The sequence below is a fragment of the Giraffa tippelskirchi genome, chromosome 12 (genome assembly GCF_054371585.1).
Source record: "Giraffa tippelskirchi isolate mGirTip1 chromosome 12, T2T-mGirTip1v1.2.pri, whole genome shotgun sequence".
Taxonomy (NCBI): domain Eukaryota; kingdom Metazoa; phylum Chordata; class Mammalia; order Artiodactyla; family Giraffidae; genus Giraffa; species Giraffa tippelskirchi.
Window position 1 is genome coordinate 72,723,630 of NC_137286.1, and position 26,435 is coordinate 72,750,064.

The 26,435-nt window shown below is 42.7% G+C and overlaps 1 protein-coding gene across 9 annotated transcripts in view; it reads right to left on the reverse strand.

Annotated features, from left to right (window-relative positions):
* Nucleotides 1–26,435, reverse strand: part of LOC145529498 (alpha-1,3-mannosyl-glycoprotein 4-beta-N-acetylglucosaminyltransferase C-like) — a 144,566-nt gene that overhangs the window by 57,209 nt on the left and 60,922 nt on the right. For 6 of the 9 annotated variants that reach the window (XR_014071293.1, XR_014071292.1, XM_081550067.1 and 3 more), the window contains one exon: nucleotides 17,736–17,994. The exons of the other annotated variants lie outside the window; for them this stretch is intronic. Coding sequence is in view for 4 of the 6 variants with exons in the window: in XM_081550067.1 (XP_081406193.1) it covers nucleotides 17,879–17,994 (116 nt within the window). In the remaining 2 variants the exon portion in view is untranslated. Of the gene's footprint in view, nucleotides 1–17,735; nucleotides 17,995–26,435 lie in introns of those variants that run through there. 9 annotated transcript variants of the gene reach the window in all.

A 26,435-nucleotide genomic window follows, 5' to 3' on the forward strand; every position in this document is an offset into this window, starting at 1 on the left:
ACCCTCTCAAAATGGTATTTGTCTCTCTCTTTCTAAGTAACTAGAATAGGAAAAAGGAGTCCAGAATGGTGGTGGCTAAAAGACAAGGAAGGGAAAAGCCCACAAAAATAGAATAAAGGAAGGTCCAAGGACCAGTGTAAGGACCTCGGGTAGAACAAACAGCACTACTGGCTGATCCAATTTACATAGGGAAGGACCAGGTGGAGGAAAAAAGCAAATAAAAAGAAGAGCCAAAGGGCCAGCAGAGAAGGCAATGGCACCCCACTGCAGTACTCTTGCCTGGAAAATCCCATGGACGGAGGAGCCTGGTAGGCTGCAGTCCATGAGGTCGAAAAGAGTCAGACACAACTGAGTGACTTCACTTTCATTTTCACTTTCATGCATTGGAGAAGGAAATGGCAACCCACTCCAGTGTTCTTGCCTGGAGAATCCCAGGGATGGAGGAGCCTGGTGGGCTGCCATCTGTGGGGTCGCACAGAGCCGGACACAACTGAAGTGACTTAGCAGCAGCAGCAGCAGCAAAGGGCCAGGGCTCTTGTGCACGCACGCTTGCTCTCTCTCTCTTTCTTCTCTTCACGTCTTTTGTAGTGTAGGGTCGGCATGCCCTCACGCCTTGAGGATGTGTTTCCCTTTATTTTCTAAATAAAACTGAGCTGTACTAGTTTGCATTCCCACCAACAGTGTAAGAGGGTTCCCTTTTCTCCACACCCTCTCCAGCATTTATTGCTTGTAGACTTTTGGATAGCAGCCATTCTGACTGGTGTGAAATGATACCTCATTGTGGTTTTGATTTGCATTTCTCTAATAATGAGTGATGTTGAGCATCTTTTCATGTGTTTGTTAGCCATCTGTATGTCTTCTTTGGAGAAATGTCTGTTTAGTTCTTTGGCCCATTTTTTGATTGGGTCGTTTATTTTTCTGGAATTCAGCTGCAGAAGTTGCTTGTATATTTTTGATATTAATTGTTTGTCTGTTGCTTCGTTTGCTATTATTTTCTCCCATTCTGAAGGCTGTCTTTTCACCTTGCTTATAGTTTCCTTTGTTGTGCAAAAGCTTTTAATTTTAATTAGGTCCCATTTGTTTATTTTTGCTTTTATTTCCAATATTCTGGGAGGTGGGTCATGGAGGATCCTGCTGTGATTTATGTCGGAGAGTGTTTTGCCTATGTTTTCCTCTAGGAGTTTTATAGTTTCTGGTCTTACGTTTAGATCTTTAATCCATTTTGAGTTTATTTTTGTGTACGTTGTTAGGAAGTGTTCTAGAAAAACTGGGAATAGAACTGCCATATGACCCAGCAATCCCACTGCTGGGCATATACACCGAGGAAACCAGAATTGAAAGAGACGTGTGTACCCCAATGTTCATCGCAGCACTGTTTACAATAGCCAGGACATGGAAGCAACCTAGATGTCCATCAGCAGACGAATGGATAAGGAAGCTGTGGTACATATACACAATGGAATATTACTCAGCCATTAAAAAAAATACATTTGAATCGGTTCTACTGAGATGGATGAAACTGGAGCCCATTATACAGAGTGAAGTAAGCCAGAAAGAAAAACAATACAGTATACTAATGCATATATATGGAATTTGAAAGATGGTAACAATAACCCTATATGCGAGACAGAATAAGAGACACAGATGCGTAGAACAATTTTATGGACTCTGAGGGAGAAGGTGAGGGTGGGACGTTCTGGGAGAATAGCATTGAAACATGTATATTATCATATGTGAAACAGAACACCATTCCATGTTCGATGCATGAGACAAGGGCTCAGGGCCGGGGCAATGGGATGACCCAGAGGGATGGGATGGGGAGGGAGGTGGGTGGGGGGTCCAGGAAGGGGAACACATGTAAACCCATGGCTGATTCATGTCAATGTATGGCAAAAACTATTACAATATTGTAAAGTAATTAGCCCCCAACTAAAATAAATAAATTTATAAAAAAAAAAAAAAGCTGTAACACGAAGCTGTAACACTGATCTGTCTGAGAGCTGAGAGCTGAGACATGGTCTGTCCGAGAGCTGTGACATGTCAAGGGCTTTAACGTCCATTGCTTCAAATTTTTGTTGTGATGAGACAGAAACGAGGAAATTACACACTCCCGGCGCTTTGGTTCCTCTTTTTATATGTTTTTTCCTCCCCACTGGGTCTGCCTTATGTAAATTGGGTCAGCCAGGAGTGCTGTTTGTTCTACCAGAGGTCCTCACTCTGGTCCTCGGATCTGCCTTTGTTCTATTTTCACAGGGTTTTCCCTTCCTTGTCTTCTAGCCACTGCCATTCTTGACTCCTTTTTCCTATTCTAACTACCTAACATTAGCCCCTCAAGAGATGGGAGACCCAATTCTTTGGGAATAGGGGTGCTGAGGTCTTTCTGGTTACTTCCTGATGAACTGGGAGTGCAAGGGGCATTGGGCACCCCCCTCTTGCTAGTCTCAGGCCTCAGAGTCCTTATAGTGGTGTCCATCTAAGGGTGAGTGATATTTTCCATGGTCAGGTGTAGTTTTATATATATTTGTTGAACTGGCACTGCATGTTGTAGCTTGTTGACCTGGGCAGAGACACAACAGGTTAGAGAATTGATAATACTTGGAGCAATCATAAGCAGCATCAATACGGTATAACAAGGTCTAGTAGGGGCATTAGCCAACTCCAAATTTCCATCACCAGGATGGCTCAAGTCCCTCCTTGTTCAGGGATCAGAAGATCTATCTCCTGTATGTTTTGGAGTACAACCCCTGCCAAGCTGTGTTGGCTCTTAGAGGTGTCCTGAAAAATCTTATCCCCAGAAACTTGATTTTGGGGGTTTTCATTAGGATGGCACTCATTTGTAGTCCTGAATAGGTAACTGAGATCTCCCAGGGGCTCACAGGTGTATTGAGTGTCCTCTTCTGTTTTCTTCCATGGCTTGACTCATTGAGTAGTGAATCCAGGAGTCATGTCCTGGTACCTTGACTGCTGTGGGGGTAGAAAGTATTACAGGGTAGGGGCCCTTCCATGTGGGCTGGAGTTGAGCCTTTGGGGACCCATCTTTCCAGACTTTAATTAGGACTTGAGTCCCTGGAGCATATAGTGGTGATTCCTTAGAATCTTTTGGGTCCTGGTTGACACCCCACAAGCATATACCCTGTTGGAATTGACCGATGGCCGTGGTATAAGACTGGATGGTCTGAGCCCTTGGATCTAGGAAGAGGTTATTGATATAAACAAAAGGTCTCCCATATAGCATCTCATAAGGACTGACACCAACCTGTTCCTTAGGGGCAATACGGGTGCAGAGGAGAGCTATTGGTAAACCCTCTTTCCATCCCAGGGAGGTCCCCTGGGTTATCTTTTTTATCATTGATTTTAAGAACTGGTTGGCTCTTTCTACTTTTCCTGAAGACTAAGGCCCTCAGGCACAATGCAGATAATAAGTAATGCCCAATGCTTTAGAGACCCCTTGGGTGACCTTAGAAGTAAATGATGTTCCATTGTCACTTTGTAATGACCTGGGCAGACCAAATCTCAGAATGATTTCATGGAGCAGTTTTTTTTTACTACCTCCTCAGCCTTCTCAGTCTGTGTCAGAAAACCTTCAATCCATCCTATGAATGTATCTATCATGACTGATAGGTATTTTTACCCTTGAGAAACTGTCATCTGGGTGAAGTCCATCTGCTAGTCCTCTCCTGGGTAGATCCCACATCTTTGGACAGACTGGGCCAACTGGGGTCTTCGAGCTCCTTGGGGGTTGTTTAATTGGCGAGTGGGACAAGGGGAGACCACTTGCCATATAGTTGTTTGGAGGCCTGTTCCTCTGAAGGACCTTTTTAGTAATCTTTGGAGGGCCTTTTCCTCTAAATGAGTGGTGGCATATAAGGAGTTAACCAACTTCCATTGGAGGTTCCTAGGCAGAAAAAGGAATCCCTCCTTTTGGAACTATCCCATATGATCTTCTTGAAAGCCCTCACTCTTAGCTTTAAGAGTCTCACCTTCAGTATATGAAGGAGTTTCTGGCAAATTAGTCTGTGGAACTAAGGTGGCAACCCCTATTAAGTCATTGTTCTGTAATGCTGCTCTCTTTGCTGCCTGATTGGCTGCTTGGTTCCCTCGTGCCACTTCCATGCTCCCTTTTTGGTGTCCTTTACACTGGGAGACTAAAACCTCAGCGGGCAGATGGACTGACTCCAAGAGCCTAAGGATTTGATCACCATATTTGGTTGGAGACCCTTGGGTGGTCAAGTGGCCCCTTTCTTCCAAATAGCAGCATGTACATGTAGCACCAGAAAGGCATACTTGGAGTCAGTGTAAATGGCTAATCTTTTTCCTTTGCCCAGCTCTAAAGCTTGGGTCAGGGCCATGAGCTCAGCTAATTGGGCTGAAGTAACTGGTGGCAAAGGCTTAGCCTCAATGGTCTCAAAATTGGAGACACTGCATATCTGGCTCTTCTTTTTTGATCCAAAACAAAGCTGCTTCCATCAGTGTACCAGATTTCCTCAGGATTGGTCAGAGGATCTTCTGACAGTCCTTCCTGGGGTTTTGTCCAGTGCTCCAAGGTTTCTAGGCAAGATGAAAGGGGAGAAAGCCCTCGGGGGTAGGCAGGAGAGTGGCTGGGTTAAGAACCTCACAGGGAGATACAATGAGGCCTGGATTTTCCATCAGCATTACTTGATATCTGAGGATTCTTTGATCAGATATCCATAAATGGCCTCTCCCATTTAGGAGTTGTTTCACTTGGTGGCTGGTAAAAATAGTTATTTTGCCCTCAAAAGAGAGTTTTAAAGAATATTCTATCAGGATTGCAATAGCTGCAAGGTTTCAAAGGCAGGGAAAGATTTCTTCCCAATAAGGGAGGAGGACAGTCAGGGACCACTAGAAACTGGTGAGAAAATATTTGTCCATCCCAGCAACAAAGTGCTCAGGTGAATCTTTTTGTAATTGTTTTTCCTGTAGCACCCCAAACAGTACAGATTTGGGAGGAGAAGGCTCAGGAGTAGGCGGTCAGGACAGAGTAGGTAGCCCCTCTGTCAACCAAGAAATCCTCAGACCTACCTGTCACATCCAGTTACACCCTAAGCTCCAGCCCTGTGATGGTTATCTGTGACAGGCGGGTTGGCTGGAGTGGGCCACTGCTTCAGTCCTATTAAACCATTGTGAGGGAAGCCTTGGTGCTAGACCTTGAGGCTCTTGGGTCCTGAGGGCAGAGCACTGCCCAATGTCCCAATCGATGACATTTGTAGCAAGCTGATTTAGAAGACTTGTCAGGTTCTGGACACTCTTTGGCCCAATGCCCTGCCTGTGTACAGATTAGGCATTTGCCTCATGTCTTGTCCTTCAAGGACTCAGGGTTTGCCATAGGGATTCCCTGGAGGGCATCCAGCATCCGGGCATGTCTTGTCTCTTTCCTTTACTCCCTCTCCTGGGCCTCAGCCTTCTTCTCCTGTTCTCTGTTATAAAAGGTATTTGTGGCTGTCTGGACCATCTCATCTAAAGAGGCAGCCGAGTGCTGCTGCTGTAGCTGTTGTAACTTTATCTTGATGTCTGATGCACATTGGGACAGGGACAGGAAGTCCAGATTGGTAAACTTTTGGAGGGCCTCTTTCAGCCTTTTCAAAAAGGCAATGGGGTTCTCGTTGGGCTCCTGAGTTATTGCTGACACTGGGTACAGTCCCACAAGTAATAGGCTTCCTTGTATTTCCATGGGTGGAGTTCCTTAGGGGTGAGTCTTTTTGAGACTTATCCTACCCAGTACTGTCGCAACCTGAGAGCCAGGGATCCCTGAGTCAGGGTACAGATCCCCAAGCAAGCTGAGGCATGACAGTCTCCTGAAGATCAAATCCCCAGGCAGGTCAAGGCAGTTGGCCTCCTGAGAATTTCTCCCAGGGCAGGTCGAGGTGTGACAACCTTCTGGGACCCCTGGAATGGTGGATCTCCAAGCAGGTTGAGGCATGACCACCTTTCGAGAACCAGATCCCTAGGGAGGTCAAGGCAGGTTGACCCCCTGGGACCCCTGGACTGGAGTTGGGTGGCCCCAAGGGCTCCAGTGTGACCAGTGCTGGGTAGGATTAGGGGTTGTAATTTTAACTTATTCCAAGTTTGTTCACTGCAGATGGGAATAGATATCATGATGTAAAGCAATCCAAGTCTGTGCCCTGAGACTGTGAACCTGGTGAAAAAAGTCATAAGCCTTATCCTCTTAGTGATCTAAAGGATTGTAAGTTACTGATTTCCTCCCCTGGTCCTCTATAAGAGCAGTTAAGGTGTTTCCAATGGTAAACATTTCATTGTCATAGACCCACTTTAGGTAATAACAGAGGTAATGACAAAGGAGTGGGTTATCTGGCCCTATTAGGGGCATTAAAGTATTTTAATAATAGACTGGGTGGAGCAATGTTGCCTACAAGGGGGCAGAGTCCTGGTTGTAGGAGTTATTAATTGGTTTAAGAACAAAATGGTAAGAGGCAACAGACCAGATGTTTCATAAAAGTGGAGTGGAGATTTGACACGGGGGTATGTTTGTGACTTTAGAAGAAGGGTGGTAAGGATTTGGGCCCAAACAGCCTGCAGGGCTAACTCCCAAAGTGGCAAACATTATCCCTGGAAGCCCAGTTGCCTTTAAAGGGATGCCAACGGGTGGACTTATAGCAGGCCTCTTGCCCACCCTAGTGGGTTCACTGAGAGATGCTGATGTTGCACCTGTTGTAGGAAACATGGAAGTTGAAGGCCTGACTATCTAGAGGGATTGGATATTATACAGTATTTCCCTCCCAGGGGCCAGCTATTTTCTGGCTGTCCCTCCTGAAGATTGTAGAGGCAACATTGTGGGTCTGGATGGGGCTCAGGAAAGAGCATGAAACAGGAAGGAAGGGGGCAGGGCACAACTTTTGAAACAATGGCATAGAGCAAAGGCATAACATAAACTGATTAAAATCAGTTGGGTCCAAGATGACAAGTCAAATTCAAGTAAACCTTAATCCCCAATCAGTAAGCTAAATGACACAACCAGAGTTGGCGGGACAGCTCCAAGGCATTGTCAAACGTGGGTGGTTCCCCAAAGGTTTGGAAGGTCCTTCCACTCATTAGCATATGAATTCACCCAGCTGGCAAAAACTAGCCAGACTGAATTCCATGGCCAAAGCCCTTGCCCTCAGCAATGGCTCACACCCTGCAGAGTGTGCTTCTCTTTGAATCCTAAGAAATCCATCTCTTATATATAGCTGTCTCTCACTGAATTTTTGCAATGAGACATCAGAGCCTGAGCTTCATTAGGTCCTGAAGCCAGGCATCATTGTTTTTGGCCGGGCTCAAGTCCCAGGAGAGAAGAGATGAAGGATAGGTGGAAAAAGCAGTGGGAAAAACGTGCCAAGGAATCCCCTTCATAGCCTGCCAGAAAATCTGCTAAGTAACTGACCTATGCTCACAGTTTTCATTGGCCTGATCCTTGCCACAGAGAAGATTAAGGACAGAAGAACACCACCCACCAGCTTGGGTAACAGCTACTGGGGCTCAGCAGGTAGTGAAGCCTTTGGGACATACTGAGGAGTAGCCTCTCCAGAGTCCCTCAATTGCCCCCACTGCTGCTTACCTGTTCGCAGGGGGTTCGAGTAAACAAGAAACAAGAGACTGTAAAGAAATTAAGATTTAGTTAGGCATATGTCCCTCCAGCCATAGGAGCGAGGACCTTCTACCTTAACCGGAGGTCTTCTCAAATCTGAGACTGAGCCATGTGAGCTTTCTGCTGAGTTCGCTTTTCACTGTCCTGGTTTCCAGCACACTGGGCTTCTTGTCACTTCCTCTGTGCTGGGTTTTCTTCGTGTTCCACTTCCACCACAGGGGCTTTCCCCAAGTTGGGCTCCTGCTGTGCTTGGCCTCCTCCTTGCCAGGGCCACACCGAGGTTGTTTCAGCCAGATTAAACCCGAGTCATGGCACCATAGATGTTAAGGGAGTGTAATTTCCTCGGTTCTATCTTGTCAAAACAAAAATTTGAAGCAACGGACATTAAAGCCCTTGGTGCATCACAGCTCTCAGACAGTGTTAGAGCTCTGTGTTACAGCTAAGTTTATTTAGAAAATAAAGGAAAATACATCCTCAAAGTGTGAGGGCATGCTGGCCCAAAAGACGTGAAGGGGAGTGAGAGAGCGCATGTGTGTGCACAAGAGAGAGCCCCAGTCCTTTGGCTCCTCTTTTTATATGTTTTTTCTTCCCCCTGGACCTGACCTATGTAAATTGGGTCAGCCAGGAGTGCTGTTTGTTCTACCCGAGGTCCTCACTCCAGTCCTTGGACCTTCCTTTGTTCTATTTTTGCCAGCTTTTCCCTTCCTTGTCTTTTAGCCACCGCCACTCAGGACTCCTTTTTCCTATTCGAACTACCTAACAGTATGATAATCTCTAGCTGCATCCATATTGCTGCAAATGGCACTATTGTATTCTTTTCTTTTGGCTGAGTAACATTCTACTGTATATGTACCACATATTCTTTATCCATTCATCTGTCAATGGACATTTAGGTTGCTTCCATGTTTTGGCTGTTGTGAACAGTGCTTCTGTGACCATAGGTGTGCATGTGCTTTTTTGAATTAAAGTTCTGTCCAGGTTTATTTTCAGGTGTAGGGATTGCTGGACCCTATGGTAATTCTACATTTAATTTTCAGAGGAAACTCCATACTGTTTTCCATAGTGGCCATACCAGCTTGCATTTTCACGAACAGTATAGGAGGGAGAATCACTGATTTAGGGTTTTATAACTATGATAGAGTACATCATAAGAAATGCTGGGCTGGATGAAGCACAAGCTGGAATCAAGATTACCAGCAGAAATATCAATAACCTCAGATACGCAGATGACACCCACCTTATGGCAGACACTGAAGAAGAACTAAAGAGCCTCTTGGTGAAAATGAAAGAGGAGAGTGAAAAAGTTGACTTAAGTTCAACATTCAGAAAACTAAGATCATGGCATCTGGCCCCATCACTTCATGGCAAATAGATGGGGAAACAGTGGAAACACTGGCAGGCTTTATTTTGGGGGGCTTCAAAATCACTGCAGCTGGTGACTGCAGCCATGAAATTAAAAGACGCTTGCTCCTTGTAAGAAAAGTATGCCTACCTAGACAGCATATTAAAAAGTAGAGACATTACTTTGCCAACAAAGGTCCATCTAGTCAAGACTATGGTTTTTCCAGTAGTCATGTATGGATGTGAGAATTGGACTATAAAGAAAGCCAAGTGCCGAAGAATTGATGCTTCTGAACTGTGGTGTTGGAGAAGACTCTTGAAAGTCCCTTGGACTGCAAAGAGATCCAACCAACCAGTTCATCCTAAAGGAGATCAGTCCTGAGTGTTCATTGGAAGGACAAATGCTGAAGCAGAAACTCCAATACTTTGGCCATCTGATGAAAAGAGCTGACACATTTGAAAAGACTCTGATGCTGGGAAAGATTGAAGATGGGAGGAGAAGGGGACGACAGAGGATGAGATGGTTAGATGTCATCACTGACTCAATGGACATGAGTTTGGGTAAGCTTCAGGAGTTGGTGATGGACAGGGAGGCCTGGCGTGCTGTACTCTATGGGGTCACAAAGAGTCAGACACTACTGAGCGACTTAACTGAACTGAACTGAACTATGGCAAGGAAATTAAGCTTAATTTTAATGCAATTGGAAAACACTGAAGGACTTTAGGCAAAGGAATTATATGACCCAGTTTATATTTTTTAAAGATTTCTCAGGCTTCAGTGTAGAGAGAATTTGAGGGTGGGAGAAGAGCAGAAGAAAGAAAAGATGAGCATTACAGATGTTCAGATAAGCAATGATGATAGCTATAATGGAAACAAAAAATAATTGAGTTTGCTATATGTTTTGGAAATGGATTTGGCCAGTAGTGATGATGGATTGAATTTAGGCAGGTCAGTGGCATGCCCAGTGAAAGGGAAAATGAAAGTCACTCAGTTGTGTCCGAGTCTTTGCGATCCCATGGACTATACAGTCCATGGAATTCTCCAGGCCAGAATACTGGAGTGAGTAGCCATTCCCTTCTCCAGGGAATCTTCCCAACCCAAAGATCTGCCCAAGATGATTCCAGTGAAATGAATCAGGACCTCTGTGACTGTTAGGAAATTAAATAGCTTTGTTTAGGCTTCAGAGACAAAGCAGAGCAGAGCAGGCCTCTGGCCTTGCTTCTAACCTGCCTGGACACTGCCCAAACTCTGAGTACCTGTGAGTGACTGACCTGTGAGTGCCCTGACCGCGTCCTATGAGTGCAAGTCTTGAGGCACTGTAGACAAGATTGGGGATGGGTTTTGAGATTTTTGAGCCCCTGGAAGGGGTATGGACAAGCAAGACCCAGGCTTAACAACATTCCACGTTTTACATGATAAAACAAGCAAAATTAACATGAAACCAGAGTAGCAATATGCAGCTGATGATGATATCAGTTTGCATCCTAGGATTCTAAGTGGGAACCTTGAACTGCAATTTTTGAAGTCTCACCTAAAGAGGAACTTTAGGGACCTTTTCCCAGTGGGGACTTCATATGTGCTGTGTCACAGGATTTCCCAGTACTGAGTCTGGATGTTGGTCAAAACCCAATTTGGAGATCTATCCTTTGATGTTTCTATTTCTCTTTTCTTTTAATGTTAGTATATTGAAAGTACTAGCTAATACTCTAATAAATATTGGTATTATTTATTTGTATATAACAAATGGCTTATTTTGTTAACAAATCTTTTGAATTTGAGACAAAAGTGAATATTTTGGGCAAAACAGGGACATCTCTGACAGCATCTCTGTCTGCTAGACAAACTAACAATATCGTTATGCATCCTGGATCATAAGGGTAGTTTGCTCCAGAAGCTTGACCAGCTATAGAACTCTTTCTCCAGGTCTGATTCAAAGCTTGTAGCCTAATGTGTTATTTTGTAAACAGATTAGAGCAGTGTACACAAAAGTGGTTAGTGTTTCCTCTGAAATACAAGAATGTTCACCAAGCACTGTCCCTTTCTTCATAAACAGTGGATGGCATAAGATGCAAATTATGGAAATATGTCTAATTTTAAAGGTCCTAATGTGCCTCCTGAGAAATCTGTATGCAGGTCAAGAAGCAACAGTTAGAACTGGACGTGGAACAACAGACTGCTTCCAAATTAGGAAAGGAGTACCTCAGGGCTGTATATTGTCACCCTACTTATTTAACCTACATGCAGAATACATCATGAGAAACGCTCGGCTAGATGAAGCACAGGCTGGAATCAAGATTGCCAGGAGATATATCAATAACCTCAGATATGCAGGTGACACCACTCTTATGGCAGAAGGCGAAGAACTAAAGAGTCTCTTGATGAAAGTGAAAGAGGAGAGTGAAAATGTTGGCTTAAAATTCAACATTCAGAAAACTGAGATCATGGAATCCAGTCTCATCACTTCAAGGCAAATAGATATGAAACAATGGAAACAGTGAGAGACTATTTTTTTGGGCTCCAAAATCACTGAAGATGGTGACTGCAGCCATTGAAATTAAAAGACACTTGCTCCTTGGAAGAAAAGTTATGACCAACCTAGACAGCATATTAAAAAGCAGAAACATTACATTGCCAAAAAACGTCTATCTAGTCAAAGCTATGGTTTTTCCAGTAGTCATACATGGATGTGAGAGTTGGATTATAAAGAAAGCTGAGTGCCGAAGAATTGACGCTTTTGAACTGTGGTGTTGGAGAAGACTCTTGAGAGTCCCTTTGACAGCAAGGAGATCCAACCAGTCCATCCTGAAGGAGACCAGTCCTGAACATTCATTGGAAGGACTGATGCTGAAGCTGAAACTACAATACTTTGGCCATCTGATGCAAAGAACTGACTCATTAGAAAGGACCCTGATACTGGGAAAGATTGAAGGCAGGAGGTGAAGGGGACGATTTCTGTTTCCTGTCTTATTTTAGAGACGTTTTCAGTTACTATTGTTTCAGATGATTTCTCTGCCCTGTTCTCTTTCTTCCCCTTGTGGGACCCCTATAGTTCTCCTACAGTGTTCTCAGCTTTTAAAAATTATTTTTTTCTCTTCAGCTTGAGTAATTTCCACTACTCAGGGATCTGTTTCTCTGTCTCACCTAATCTACTTTTGATTCCTTCTAGTATATTTCCTTTTCTTTTCATGCCACACAGCCTGCGAGGTCTTAGTTCCCTGACTAGGAATCAAACCCAAGCCCTCAGCACTGAAAGCACAGAGACCTAATCACTGGACTACCAGGGAAATACCTTTTTTGTTGTTGCTGCTTTTTCAAGCATTTCTTTAAAAAAAAAATCATTATTATTGTTATTTATTTATTTTTTTTAGCTGTGCTGCATGGCATGTGAAATCTTAGTTCTCTGACCAGGAACTGAATCTTTGTCTCTTGCATTGCAAGTATGAAGTCTTAACCATTGGTCCACCTAGTTACTGGACCTAGGGGCCAAATTTCACCTTTTTCTCCCGAGGAGACCTAACTGGGTGCGGCCTAGCAACTGTTTGAAATTTCATCCAGGTGCTCTTTGCTTCCTTCTGACAGAGCCAGCTTGGCTCCCCACTTTGGGATTTCTGAAGCAAGGGGGAGGCCCACAGCTCCTCAGCTGGGGCTCATAGGAAGTGCAGGTGCCCTGGACCAGGTGACTTCAATATGGCACCCGGCCTCCTCAGGCACATTCCCGCAGCCTGCTTCCTAATGGGCAGTACCACTCTGACCTAGGAATGTGTTCACAAGGCTCGCAAAGTGCAGGGAGACACACGTCCCTGACTCTGGAATTGAGGTCCTGGTATCAGGCCTGGAGGTCTGACATCTGAGAAATGAAACACTTGCTGCAAGATAGAGGCCTGAAAACAATCTCTGTGGATGCCTTTCCTTCCTCCATGCAAGATAGCGTTCCCTGCCTCCTGCATGCTGAGAGTCACACATGGCTGGAAAGCACTTGCTTGGTGGTCATTTTCCAGTGGCAATGGCCCCTGAGTCCCTCCTCCCTGGGTGGGCTCCCACACTCCCAGGGAAAGTCAAAGCAACCTCCAAACATCTGTTCCATCACGTTTCCTCCACAGAAGAGAGCTAGTGAGCCAAGGTCTTTCTGGATCTTGGATCTTGCAGAGAAAACACTCTGTTTGTCCTCCTGGATACTGGGCATAGAGATAAAAATTTGAATTCAAGTCTTTGGAATATCTTTACTATCGTTATTTTGAATTATCTTTCAGGTCGATTGCTTACTTCCTCTTTGTTTGTTTGGTCTTGTGAGTTTCTAGCTTGTTCTTACATTTGTGCTGTGTTTCTCTGTCTTTTCATTTTTTTTCTTGCTCTGCTTGAGGTCTCCTTTTCCTAGTCTTTAGAGTATATTCCTTCTTCCTTTTGGTTTTTGCCTTTGAAGGGAAATGTTGGTTGAGTGGTTTGTGTTAGTTTTCTTGTTAGGGATGACTTGTGCCTATTTTCAAGTTGGAAGAGATAACGCAGGTAATTAGAGAAATAATAGGACATATATACACATTTCCACACAGAGTTATAACCAAATTATTCTGAAGAAAAGAGTACAGGAGATTACCTTGGTGAACAAGGGAAACCAAGAGATATCAACCAGTTAAAAGCAGAACTAGCTAATGCTCAATCTGGAAAACTAAGCCTGAGCAGGGTGCCAACTAGGGAATATAGCAAAGAGAGCTCAATACTTGCTGCTGCTGCTGCTGCTGCTGCTGCTAAGTCGCTTCAGTCGTGTCCGACTCTGTGCGACCCCATAGACAGCAGCCCACCAGGCTCCGCCATCCTCGGGATTCTCCAGGCAAGAATACTGGAGTGGGTTGCCATTTCCTTCTCCAGTGCATCAAAGGGAAAAGTGAAAGTGAAATCGCTCAGTCGAGTCTGACTCTTAGTGACCCCATGGACTGTAGCCTACCAGGCCCCTCTGTCTATGGGATTTTCCAGGCAAGAGTACTGGAGTGGGGTGCCACTGCCTTCTCCGCTCAGCACTTGAACTTACAAAAAAGAAAGAGTGAAAGCAAAAGGGAAGACAAAGAGAAAAAAAAAGGAGAAGAGAGAGAAAAGAGAAAGGGAAAGTGTGGAAAAGGTTAAAAAAAGAGAGTGAAAAAAGTAAAAATAGAAAAGCAAAGATAAATAGCTGTATACGAAAAAGATTCTTATATATTCAGGAATAGCTGCAGCCGATAAAGAACTACAAGAAAAGCAGTCAAATATACCGAAAACAAAATTAGAAAAAAATCACAAAAAATGGTAAAAAAGAAAAAAAAAACCTTAAAAAAATTTAACCAAGAAAAAGAGGAAAACTCCACAGCACTGCAAAGAGCTAATGTGAAGGTAGAAATATGGAGTGGGTATAAATAGTGTGATATGTAAGAAAAAGAAAAAAAAGTTCTCAAGATCATAGTTCTTGGTTGTGGAGTCTGCCCCCGTAGATGGGGTTGGGTTAGTGTCCTGTGATGTTTTCCTCATTGGGGGAACTTGTGCCTGTGTTCTGGTTGATGGAGCTGGATCTTGTCTCTCTGAAGGACAGTGCAGTGTACAATAGTAAGTTTTGGGGTGTCTATGGATTCAGTATGTCTTTGAGCAGTCCTTCTGGCTTTGGCAATTGTCAGACAAGTCTATTTCCATAGCCGCTATCAAAGTGGCCCTCTCAGTTTATCTTTCACTGCTGCCAGCCCCCTTACTTGTCCCTGGAATCTTTGTTGGTTCTTCTGTTCCCCAGTCCTTCCTGCATTTCAGGCCAAAACTTGCTAGTTAGGGGCTTGAATGGATCTTTTCTTGACTCCCCAACCCTGCCCTCTGTGTCACAGAGAATTGTGTGGGCTTCCCTAAGCCTGCTGAGCTTCCCTCTGTGTCATGGGGCTTGTGTGCACTTGTCTCAGCTCCCTGGGCCTGCCTTCTGCATTGCAGGACTTGTGTGCACTTATCTTGACTCACTGGACCCATCCTTTACTTCACGGAACTTGTTCTTTTGGCCCCTGGGACCCACTCTCTGTGCCATAAGGTTTGTGTATGCTGGAGAGACTTGTATGCCATGCCTCTCTTGGCACCCCAGACTCTTCCTTTGTGCTGTGGGACTTCTGTGAGCTTCTCTCAGTTCTCCAAGCCTGACATCTGGTTGGGGCCAAGTCCATGAACTGTTTATGATCTGAGAAGTGCAGTTTTCTCTGTTTTCTGCCCTCTAATCTCATGCTTTGCCCTGTTTTCTGAGATTCCACAGCTCCCCCTTGGGCCCTCCTGTGAGGGAGATTCTCAGTGCATGAGAACTCTTCCTGCTTCATAATTCTCTCCCACCCTCAAGGCATAAGCTTCCGTCAAGAAGTTTTCTTGTCTTTTTTTTTTCTCTCTCCATCCTCTCTCCTACCTCATTCCAGGGAGCTTAGTCTGCCCCCCTGGAATCCTAGGGTCTTCTGCTGCCACCTAGAGGTTGCTTTGTAGGAGTTGTTCCATATTTTGATGAGTTTTTGATGTATTTGTGGGGAGGCTGACAATCTCCCTGTCTTACTTATCCACCATTTGCTTCTGCTTCCAAGCCATACATATACACCTACATTTACACAGTCTTTGACTGTGTGGATCACAACAAACTGTGGGATATTCTTAAAGAGATGGGAACACTCTGCCACCTTACCTGTCTCTTGATTAACCTGTATGCATGTCAAGAACCAGACATGGAACAATGAACTGATTCCAAATTGGGAAAGGAGTATGTCAAGGTTGTATATTGTCATCCTGCTTTTTTGACTTGTATGCAGAGTGTATCATACAAAATGCCTGTCTGGATGACTCACAAGCTGGAATCAAGATTGCCAGGAGAAATATCAACAACCTCAAATATGCAGATGATACCACCCTAATGGCAAAAAGCTAAGAGGAACTACGGAGCCTCTTGATGAAGGTCAAAGAGGAGAGTGAAAAAGCTGGCTTAAAACTCAACATTAGAAAAACTAAGATCATGGGATCCTGCCTCATCACCTTATGACAAAGAGAAAGGGAAAAAATGAAAACTGTGGCAGATTTCATTTTCTTGGCCTCCAAAATCACTGTAAATTTTGACTGCAGCCACGAAATTAAAAGACGCTTGCTCCTTGAAAGAAAACTTTTGACATACCTAGGCAGCATATTAAATAGCAGAGACATTACTTTGCCAACAAAAGTCCATATAGTCCAAGCTATCATATTTCCATTAGCCATATATGTATGTGAGAGTTGGACCATAAAGAAGGTGACACATGGAGAATTGATGCTTTCAAACTGTGGTGTTGGAGAAGACTCTTGAGTCCCTTAGACTGGAAGGAGATCAAACTAGTATATCCTAAAGGAAATCAACCCAGAATATTCATAGAAATGACTGATGCTGAAGCTGAAGCTCCAATACTTTGGCTGCCTGATGCAAAGAGTCAACTCATTAGAAAAGACCCTGATTCTGGGAAAGATTGAAGGCTGTAGGAGAAGCAGTCGACAGAGGACGAGGTGGTTGGATGGCATCACCAACTCAATGGACATGAGTTTGTGCAAACTCCCAGAGATGGTGAAAGATAGGGATGCCTGGCATGCTGCAGTCCATGGGATTGCAAAAAGTCGGACATGACTCAGCAACTCAACAAGAACAATTATACCACTCACCATAATGCAGTATCAGTGGGAGCCCTGGAATTGTTTTCCTGCAACTAGACAGTCTCACCTGGGTGTGATGCGAGACAATGACACCTAAAGTTTTTGTTCATGTCGAATCTACTCCATAATCTTGTTTTGATTGCTGTCACTGCAGAAGATAAGATACTGCAAATGGAAGCAGACTTTTCAGTGCTTTTGCGGTAATATCAGGACTTTGACTTTAATCCAGAATGTATGGAGATTTGAAGTTGCCTCAAATCTACTTTCAAAGCTGCCATCATTTACAATCTCAGGCAGTTGATCCTCTTGTAGCACAGACAAAGTAGATTCACCTGGCTTATTCATAGATGGGTCATGGATCCATTCCTTCTCAGTTCAGGGGTCTTTTGTGGTTGGGAAGTAATGCTCAAACTCTTGAAAGCTGAGAGAGGTGACCATGCACCAGCTGGGAGAAAAAACCCTAGTTCAGTCCCTTTCAAAATCTCTACTAAAATGTGAAATCTCTCAAAAATCTGAAAGATCACTCATCACTCCCTATAATTCCAGTTTGGCTTTGAATGCTGCTGCTGCTGCTGCTGCTAAGTCACTTCAGGCGTGTCTGACTCTGTGCGACCCCATAGATGGCAGCCCACCAGGATCCCCCATCCCTGGGATTCTCCAGGCAAGAATACTGGAGTGGGTTGCCATTTCCTTCTCCAATGCACGACAGTGAAAAGTGAAAGTGAAATCACTCAGTCGTGTCCGACTCTTCGAGACCCCATGGACTGCAGCCTACCAGGCTCTTCCGTCCATGGGATTTTCCAGGTAAGAGTACTGGAGTGGGGTGCCATCGCCTTTTCCGTGGCATTGAATGCAGCCACTTTATTTGCTGACTTGAACACAGCTGTTCTCCCCTGAAGTGACAGATTGAGTTCGTTGAGCAGGTTGAATATGTTAAACAAGTAAGCAAGTTTTGTGACCCATTCTGTATTTTTCTAGTGGTGAATGTTTTTCTAAAATAAATCTCTGGAGCAGTTCTCATAGGTCAAAAACTCTAACCAGTCGTCTACCTTTAGAAAGCCGTCTCACTTCATGTATAAAAGAAGATGGATGTGCTCTGCATTCATCTCCACAAAGCTGCATGAACAGATGTGACTTAAGGGCATGTACTTTAACGTGGTTGATAATTTTAATCACAGCCCACAAAACATTGTTAATACAGGTAACGTTTCTTGGCTAGTCAGCATTTCTCTATAGATGATATAGACTGTGTTCTATGGTCAGAAGCTACATTTTTGTCCCAAGTAGTGACATCAGAAACAGTTCAGTTTTCCTGATATGTAATCATTCAAAGACTTGAATAATTCTTCAGCTGTGATGTTAGTGACAAAAGTGCACATAACATATGCACACTTTCCTGGAAAATATGCTGAAAAGGAAGTGCAGATATATTTGATGAAGTGGTGACCGTCAACAATTCCTTCTTTTCTTTGTGTTTATGTTTTTTTCTTTTGAAAAACTCCAAAGACTTGTCTTTTTTTTCCCCACTTTTTTTTAAAAAATAAATTTATTTATTCTAGTTGGGGGCTAATTACTTTACAATATTGTAATAGTTTTTGCCATACATTGACATGAATCAGCCATGGGTTTACATGAGTTCGCCTTCCTGGACCCCCCACCCACCTCCCTCCCCATCCCATCCCTCTGGGTCATCCCATTGCCCTGGCCCTGAGCCCTTGTCTCATGCATCGAACATGGAATCGTGTTCTGTTTCACATATGATAATATACATGTTTCAGTGCTATTCTCCCAGAACGCCCCACCCTCACCTTCTCCCTCAGAGTCCATAAAATTGTTCTATGCATCTGTGTCTCTTATTCTGTCTCGCATATAGGGTTATCGTTACCATCTTTCAAATTCCATATATATGCGTTAGTATACTGTATTGTTGTTTTTCTTTCTGGCTTACTTCACTCTGTATAATGGGCTCCAGTTTCATCCATCTCAGTAGAACCGATTCAAATGTATTTTTTCCCCACTTTTTAAAAGATTAAATTGGAGGATAATTGCTTTACAATATTTTGTTAGTTTCTGCCATACATAAACATGAATCAGCTATAGGTATACATATGGCCCTTTCCTCTTGAACTTCCCTCCCATCTCCTACCCCATCCCACCCCTCTGTGTTTTCACAGAGCACCAGATTTGAGCTCCCTGCATCATATACTGGTTATCTATTTTACGTGGTAAAATGTATATGTTTCAATGTTACTCTTTCAATTCATCCCACCCTCTCCTTCCTCCACTGTATCCACAAGTCTGTTCTCTATGTTTGCATCTCCACTGCTGCAAAAGATTGTCTTTTAATGCAGGGTGCTTAGTCTCCATGTGGCAAAGAAGTTTTGAAGGTTTCATGGCTTCATTGATTAGCCAGTCACCACATATTATACAAAGTGGGCTTAGAGAATGTGGCTTACCTGTTGCAATGAACCCATAGTTTAAGACTCTTGGTGTTCTTTAAAATTCAGCTTTCTTTTTGTTGACAGTTTTAGAGTCTTCTGCCGTCTCATCATGGGGTCTTTCCCCCTGTTCAAAGAAGCTCTCCAGAGACATTTGTTTTTTAATCATTTTGGCTATGTTAGCTTGTGGGCTTATCAAAACTGTAACTGAGACAAGTGCAGTGCATGAAATAGTCATGGATGGAAGTGAGAAATAAAACAATATGTGAGCCATGCATGCACTAAAATAAGTGTCAGATTTTATTTAAAGTCTGCCACCAGATGCAGCTTAATTGTCACTTGCCATTCACTGATAGTGTTTTTATTATGGCATCTGTGCAGCCAAACCTCTTTGCTAATGATGATCTGCATTTGTGGCCACTTCCCTGTGCTAGCTTCATCACCTCAGCTCTACCTCAGATCATCAGGCATTAAATTCTCAGAAAAAGTGCTCAACCTAGATCCCTTGCATGTACAATTGATGATAGGGTTCACCCTTCCATAAGAATCTAATGCCTTTGCTGATCTGACAGGAAGTGAGCTCAGAGTGTAATGTGAACAATGGGGAGTAGTTGTAAATAGAGGTGAAGCTTTGCTCACTTACCTGCCACTCACCTCCTGCTGTGCAGCCCAGTTCCTAACAGGCCATGGACTGATAGTGGTCCATGACCTGGGGGTTGAGGACCCCTGTTCAAGTATATTTCACTTGGTATTATACAGTTATGATCTATCATATAGCTTAATTTATATAATAATACTTTGCTTAGAATATCTTCATCTTTGTTTATGAAAAACATGGCTTATACTTTGTTTTCTAATGTCCTGGTAGAATTACGGTGTCAGTGTAATGGCGGCCTCACAAAAGAAACTGGAAAATATTTCATTTTTTCTCCACAAATGGCAAATGCAGATTATTTAGGGGTTAATTTTTTAAAAATTATTTGGGTATTTTATAATTGCAGACCTATAGTTTTGTTTGTGGAAAGTTTGTTTTTGCTTCTGTGGTTAGTTAGTCTGGCTTTTTAATTATGTTTTTTTTTTCTTTTTTAAAGATTTATTTATTTTTTAATTGAAGGATAATTGCTTTACAGAATTTTGTTGTTTCCTATCAAACATCAACATAAATCATTCATAGGTGTACATATGACCCCTCCCTCTTAAACCTCCCTCCCATCTCCCTCCCCATCCTACCCCTTTAGGTTGATACAAAGACCCTGTTTGAGTCCCCTGAGTCATAGAGCAAACTCCCTTTGGCTACCTATTTTACATATGATAATGTAAGTTTCCATGTTACTCTCTCCCTACATCTCACCCTCTCCTCCCCTCTCACTATGTCTATATGTCTGTTCTCTATATCTGTTTCTCCACTGCTGCCTTGCAAATAAACTCATCAGTACCATCTTTCTAGATTCTATATATATGTGTTAGTATACAACATTTATCTTTCTCTTTCTGACTTCACTCTGTATAATAGTCTCTGCTGCTGCTGCTGCTGCTAAGTCGCTTCTGTCATGTCCAACTCTGTGCGACCCCATAGATAGAAGCCCACCAGGCTCCCCCGTCCCTGGGATTCTCCAGGCAAGAACACTGGAGTGGGTTGCCATTTCCTTCTCCAATGCATGAAAGTGGAAAGTGAAAGTGAAAGTGAAGTCACTCAGTCATGTCTAACTTTTCACGACCCCATGGACTGTAGCCTACCAGGCTCCTCCATCCATAGGATTTTCCAGGCAAGAGTACTGGAGTGGGTTGTCGTTTCTTTCTCCAGGTATTAGTTCATCCATCTCATTAGAACTGACTCGAATGCGTTCCTTTTTATAGCTAATTATTAATTTGATTTATTTAGTAGATATATACATTTTTCTTATTTTATTCTATTTTTATGTGTCAATTTTGATACATTGGTATTTATAACATGCTGAAATTTTACCTCTGTTGTTTAATTATTAATCCTAAATATTTCACAAAGTTCTCTAAGTACCTTGTCAAGGTCTAAGTGCTGTGTAAAGAATTCTTCTTAATTGATTTCTGATACTGGATATTTGTGGTTTCTTGCTGCTCTTTTCTTTAATCAGTTTTACTGCAGTTTATTAATTTGGAGAATAACTATTAGTTTTATAAATATTTAGAAATTTAGAAAACTATTAATTTTACTAACAGTTTATTAAGCTGCAGAATCCCCGTGGACAGAGGAGCCTGGCAAGGTACAGTCCATGGGATTGCAAAGAGTCAAACATGGCTGAGTGACTAAGCACAGCACAGCATGGTGACTGTATGCTTAGCTTCACAAGAATCTGTCAAGATGTCTTCCCAAGCAGCTTATCCATTTGGATTCCCATCAGCAATGAAGAAGTTTTTCTGTTGTCTTACATCTTCACCAGCAATTGGTAGTCTCGGTTTTTATTTCTTAGCCATTTTAATAGATGGATAAGCATATCACTGTTGTTTTCCTTTGCTTTCTCTGGTGCATGATGCATTTTATTTTCCATAATTCCCCAATGTTGAGCACTTTATATATGCTTTGGTAAGGTGTCTAATAATGTATTTGTCTACTTGTTTCAATTCAGGGATTTTTCTCTGACTGTGAAGTTTTACAAATTTTTTTTTTGTATTTTTAATGAAAGTCTTTCCTCACATATGTGTTTTGCAAATATATTCTAGAGACTTACCTTTCCATTCTTTGAATATTGTTTTTCACAGAGTGTACATTTTAGATTTAATAAAGTCTATAGTACTGATTTTTCCTTCATGGATCATGCTTCTCATGTTGTATATAAAAACTAAACATCAAACTAGCTTATGTAAATTTTCTCATGTAAAATTTCCCACTATAATTTTTATAGTTTTGTATTTAAGGTGATGTTGAGAGAATTTATGTCTAAGGTCCAAAGGTTGTGTCTATTTCTTTTATTATGACTATCCATTTGTACCATCACCATTTGTGGTTGATGATTAAAGACTAACGGACAAGAGATCAAAAGCTAAAGGGTTTCCCGATGGCTAAGTGGGGAAAGAATTTGCTGGCAATGAAGGAGACACTGGTTCAATCCCTGGATGAGGAAGATCCCCAGGAGAAGGAAATGGCAACCCAGTGCAGTATCCTTGCCTGGAAAATCCCATGGACAGAGGAGCTTGGCGAGTTTCAGTGCCTTGGGTCCAAAAGTAGGACACAACTTACACCTGAAACTAATATAATATTGGAAGTCAACTATACTTCTATTTTTAAAAGATATGCATTTATTAGAGTTACACTGCCCTTACTTATCTTCACAATTTTATACTTGGAAATGAGTTTTTAAAGCTCATTTTATTTTTTATTAAAGTATAGTTGATTTACAAAGTTGTGTTAATTTCAGGTATACAGTATATATAATTCATGTATACATATTTGAAATTTTCAGATTCTTTTCCCTTAGAGGTTATTACAAGACTAGTTTCCTGTGCTATACTAAAGGTCCTTGTTGATTATCTATTTTACATATACGAGTGTGCATATATGTTAATCCAGAACTCCTAATTTATCCCTCCCCCATTTCCCCTTTGGTATTCATAAGTTTGTTTTCCATGTTTATGGGTCTATTTCTATTTTGTAAAGAAGTTTGTGTCTTCTTTTTACATTCCACATATAACCCATATCATATGATATTTGTCTCTCTCTGACTTACTTCATTTCATATTATAATCTGTAGGTCCATCTATGTTTCTGGAAGTGATATTATTTCATTCTTTTTAATGTCTGTGTAATAGTCCACTCTCAGTTATTGCAAATAGTGCTGCTATGAACATTGGGGTGCGTGTATCTTTTCTTTTTAGAAGTCCTAAGAATGTATTGGGACAGAGAGTATTAAAAGAGCACAGTATATACAGCAGAAACTAATACAGAATTGTAAAGCAACTATATTTCAATAAGCTATTAATTTATATGTAAATATAAATTTATGTAGATTTATATTTATCCGTATATAAAAGTAAACACAATATTCCATTAAAAATACTTACAACCTACTGTGATACATGGAATACAGTATTTAAAGTCATATGTATAAAAGGCATTTATAGTCATAAAGTCTAGTCCTGTTTTGTAAATAAGTTCATTTGCATCATTTTTTATATTCCTCATATAAGTGAAGAATCAAGTAAACATGACACCAGCAAAGGAAACTAATAAAATGCCAATATCCCACTCTGAATAATAGATCAATAAACTATCTGACAAAGAATTCAGAATTATCCTCTTAAAGGCATTTAGAGACCTATAAACACACACATAGCTACTTGAAATTAAGGCACAATACATAAACAAAATGAGAAGTTCAACAAATAAATGAAAACTACCCCCCCACACATAAAACCAGAAATCCTAAAGCAGAAAAGTGAAATGGTTGAATAGAAAACACTATTGTGCCCTTGAACAGCAGCTCACAAACTCTACCAAACAGAAAAATGAATCCATGAACTCAGCTGATTGCTTGAAATTACTCAGTCAGAGGAAAAAATAGACAAAAAATGAAAAAGAATGAAGAAAACCTACAGGAATTAAGGGACATCAGTAAGAGAAACAATTTATTGCAAGTGCTAAAAGGAGAACAGAAAGAGAAGGGGTAGAGAGTCTATATAATGGCTGAAAACTTGCAAAACATGGAGAGAGAAATATAGAGAGAGACTTATGAGACCCACAGAACCCCAAAATTAGTTGAACTTGAAAAGGGCTACCCCAAGAGATGTTATAATTAAATTGTCAATATGCTCCTGCTGCTGCTGCTAAGTCGCTTCAGTGATGTCCAGCTCTTCATGACCCCATGGACTGTAGCCTACTAGGCTCCTCCGTCCATGGGATTTTCCAGGCAAGAGTACTGGAATGGGTTGCCATTTCCTTCTTAAATTGTCAACAGTCAAAAGCAAAGAGAGGGAGGCGGGGCTAAGATGGCGGAGGAATAGGACGGGGAGACCACTCTCTCCTCCACAAATTTATCGAAAGAACATCTGAACGCTGACCAAACTTCACAAAACTACTTCTGAAGGCTGGCTGAGGACGTCAGGCTTTCACAAAAACTGCGCATTATCTTCAAAAGAGGTAGGAGAAATTATAAAAGATAAAAAGAGAGACAAAAGAGTTAGGGACGGAGACCCGTCCCGGGGAGGGAGTCGTAAAAGAGGAGGAATTTCCAAGCACCAGGAAACCCTCTCACCGGCGGGTGTGGGGGAGGATTTTTTATCTCGGAGGGCAACGTAACTGGGAGGAAAAAATAAATAAAATCCACAGATTACGTGCCTAAAGCAACTCCCAGCAAAGAACCCCAGACGCTCGCATCATCCGCCACCAGCAAGTGGGGGCTGAACGGAGAGGAGCGGGCGGCATTGCCTAGGGTAAGGACCGGGCCCGAGTGCCCCGAGGGCAATCTGAGGGAGCTAACGTGAGATAGTAACCTAAACTGTGGGACAGCGAGAGAGAGAGAACTATCCCGCGAAAAGCCCAACTCTAAGGCACTGCCGGCCCGCTCACAGAACAAAGGACTGAGCGATACCAGAGGAGAGCTAGCCGGCTGCGGATCGCCCCATCCCCCGCGGGACACAGCGGGCAGGCGGGGCCCGCCAGAGCCGGAAAGGGGCAAACTCGGCTCCAGAGAGGGCACCCCCTACCAAACTGCAAATAGGCTCCCAGTTTCTAAGCAAAGACTGCCTGAGATCCCGGAGGGTCGACAGCCGCCGGGAGGGTCGCAGCCAGAGACCAGCTCCCCAGAACCGACACAAAGCACACCGGAGCCAGGCGCGCCCGTAAACCGAGGCGGGGACCAGGGAGGTGATAAGCTGCACCGCCCCAACAGGGGACAGCGCCCTCGCCAAACTCCTGGCCACCTGGGCAGCTCCGACCGGGAACGGCACAAGCCGCCGGCGAAACCGAGTCTGCGCCCTTGTGGAGTAACCGGGAGCCTGAACCTGAGCGGCTTAGACCTGGGAAGTGCACGCAGCTCAGGGCCCGCTCCCCGGCCGAGTAACCTGAAGCCTGAGCAGGGTAGACGGGGAAAACACACACGCCGTGAGCGGGGGCGAACCCAGTGCGGCCGAGACACTGCGAGCTTACCACACACACGCCAGAATTGCAGTGTTCCTTCCTCCCCACAGCACGATTGAACAAGCGAACCTAAAGAGATCACCTCCACTACTTTGTTGCAGGGCGGAAATTAGATACTGAAGAGATCTCCAAACAGAAGCCAAATAAACAGAGGGAAGCGCTTTGGAAGGGACAGGCCAACAGATTAAGATCCCTGTAGTTAATACCGACTGCATTAAAAAGGACCTATAGATCTTGAAAAGTATAAGCAGGAATAAGGATCTATCTAAAACTGAGCAGATCCCACACTGCTCACAACAGCTCCAGAGAAAGTCCGGGATATATATATTTTTTACTATTATTATTATTTTTTTTTTAATTTTTTTTTTTTTAATTAAAAAAAAAATTTTTTTTTCTCTTCTTTCCTTTTTCTTCAAGTCCTCTATTACACCTTTAACTTTCATCTTCATAACCCACTATTAACTTGCAAAAAAAAAAAAAAACCCTATTTTTGAAGCAAACTACATACATATATCTTATACCTTTTGTGTTTTCTTTTTTTTTAATGTTTTTTTCCTGTTCTACATTTTTTTACTGTTTCTTTTTTTACTGTTTTACTGTTTTTTTTTCTTTTTACACTGTTTCCTTTTTTCTTTTTTTTTTTAGATTGTAAGTTTTATAAGAGTCTAACCTCTACTCTAGATTTTTAATCTTTGTTTTACATATTTGATATCAACTTTGTACATTTAAGAACCCAATCTTTAGGACCCATTTTTACTCAGGAGTGTGATCACTGGCCTGATCACTCTCTCCCCCTATTGATGCTCTTTCTTCTCCCCCAGGGAACCTCTATCTCCCACCCTCCTCCTTCTCTTCTCAACCCAATTCTGTGAATCTCTGAGGGTGTTCTGGGTACCGGAGAACACTTCAGGAACAGGATACTGCCCAGATCTCTCTCTCCCCTCTCAATTCCTCCCTTTCTACTCATGCTCACCTCTGTTACCTTCCCCCCCACCCTATGTATCTCTGTGAATCACTCTGAGGGTTCCAAACTGTGGAAAGCACAGAGGGAAGTGCTTACTGGCTAGATTGCTCTCTCCACATTTGAATTCCCCTCTTCCCCTCCTGGTCACCTCAACCCACCCACCCCCACCTCATCTCTCCATGTAACTCAGTGAACCTTTCTGGGTATCCCTCACTGTGGAGAATCTTTTCACCATTAACCTAAAAGTTTTATTATTGAGGCTGTATGGAAGGAGAAGTCTTGAGGCTACTGCAAGAATAAGACTGAAAGCCAGGGGAAACATTAATTAATAAGAGGCC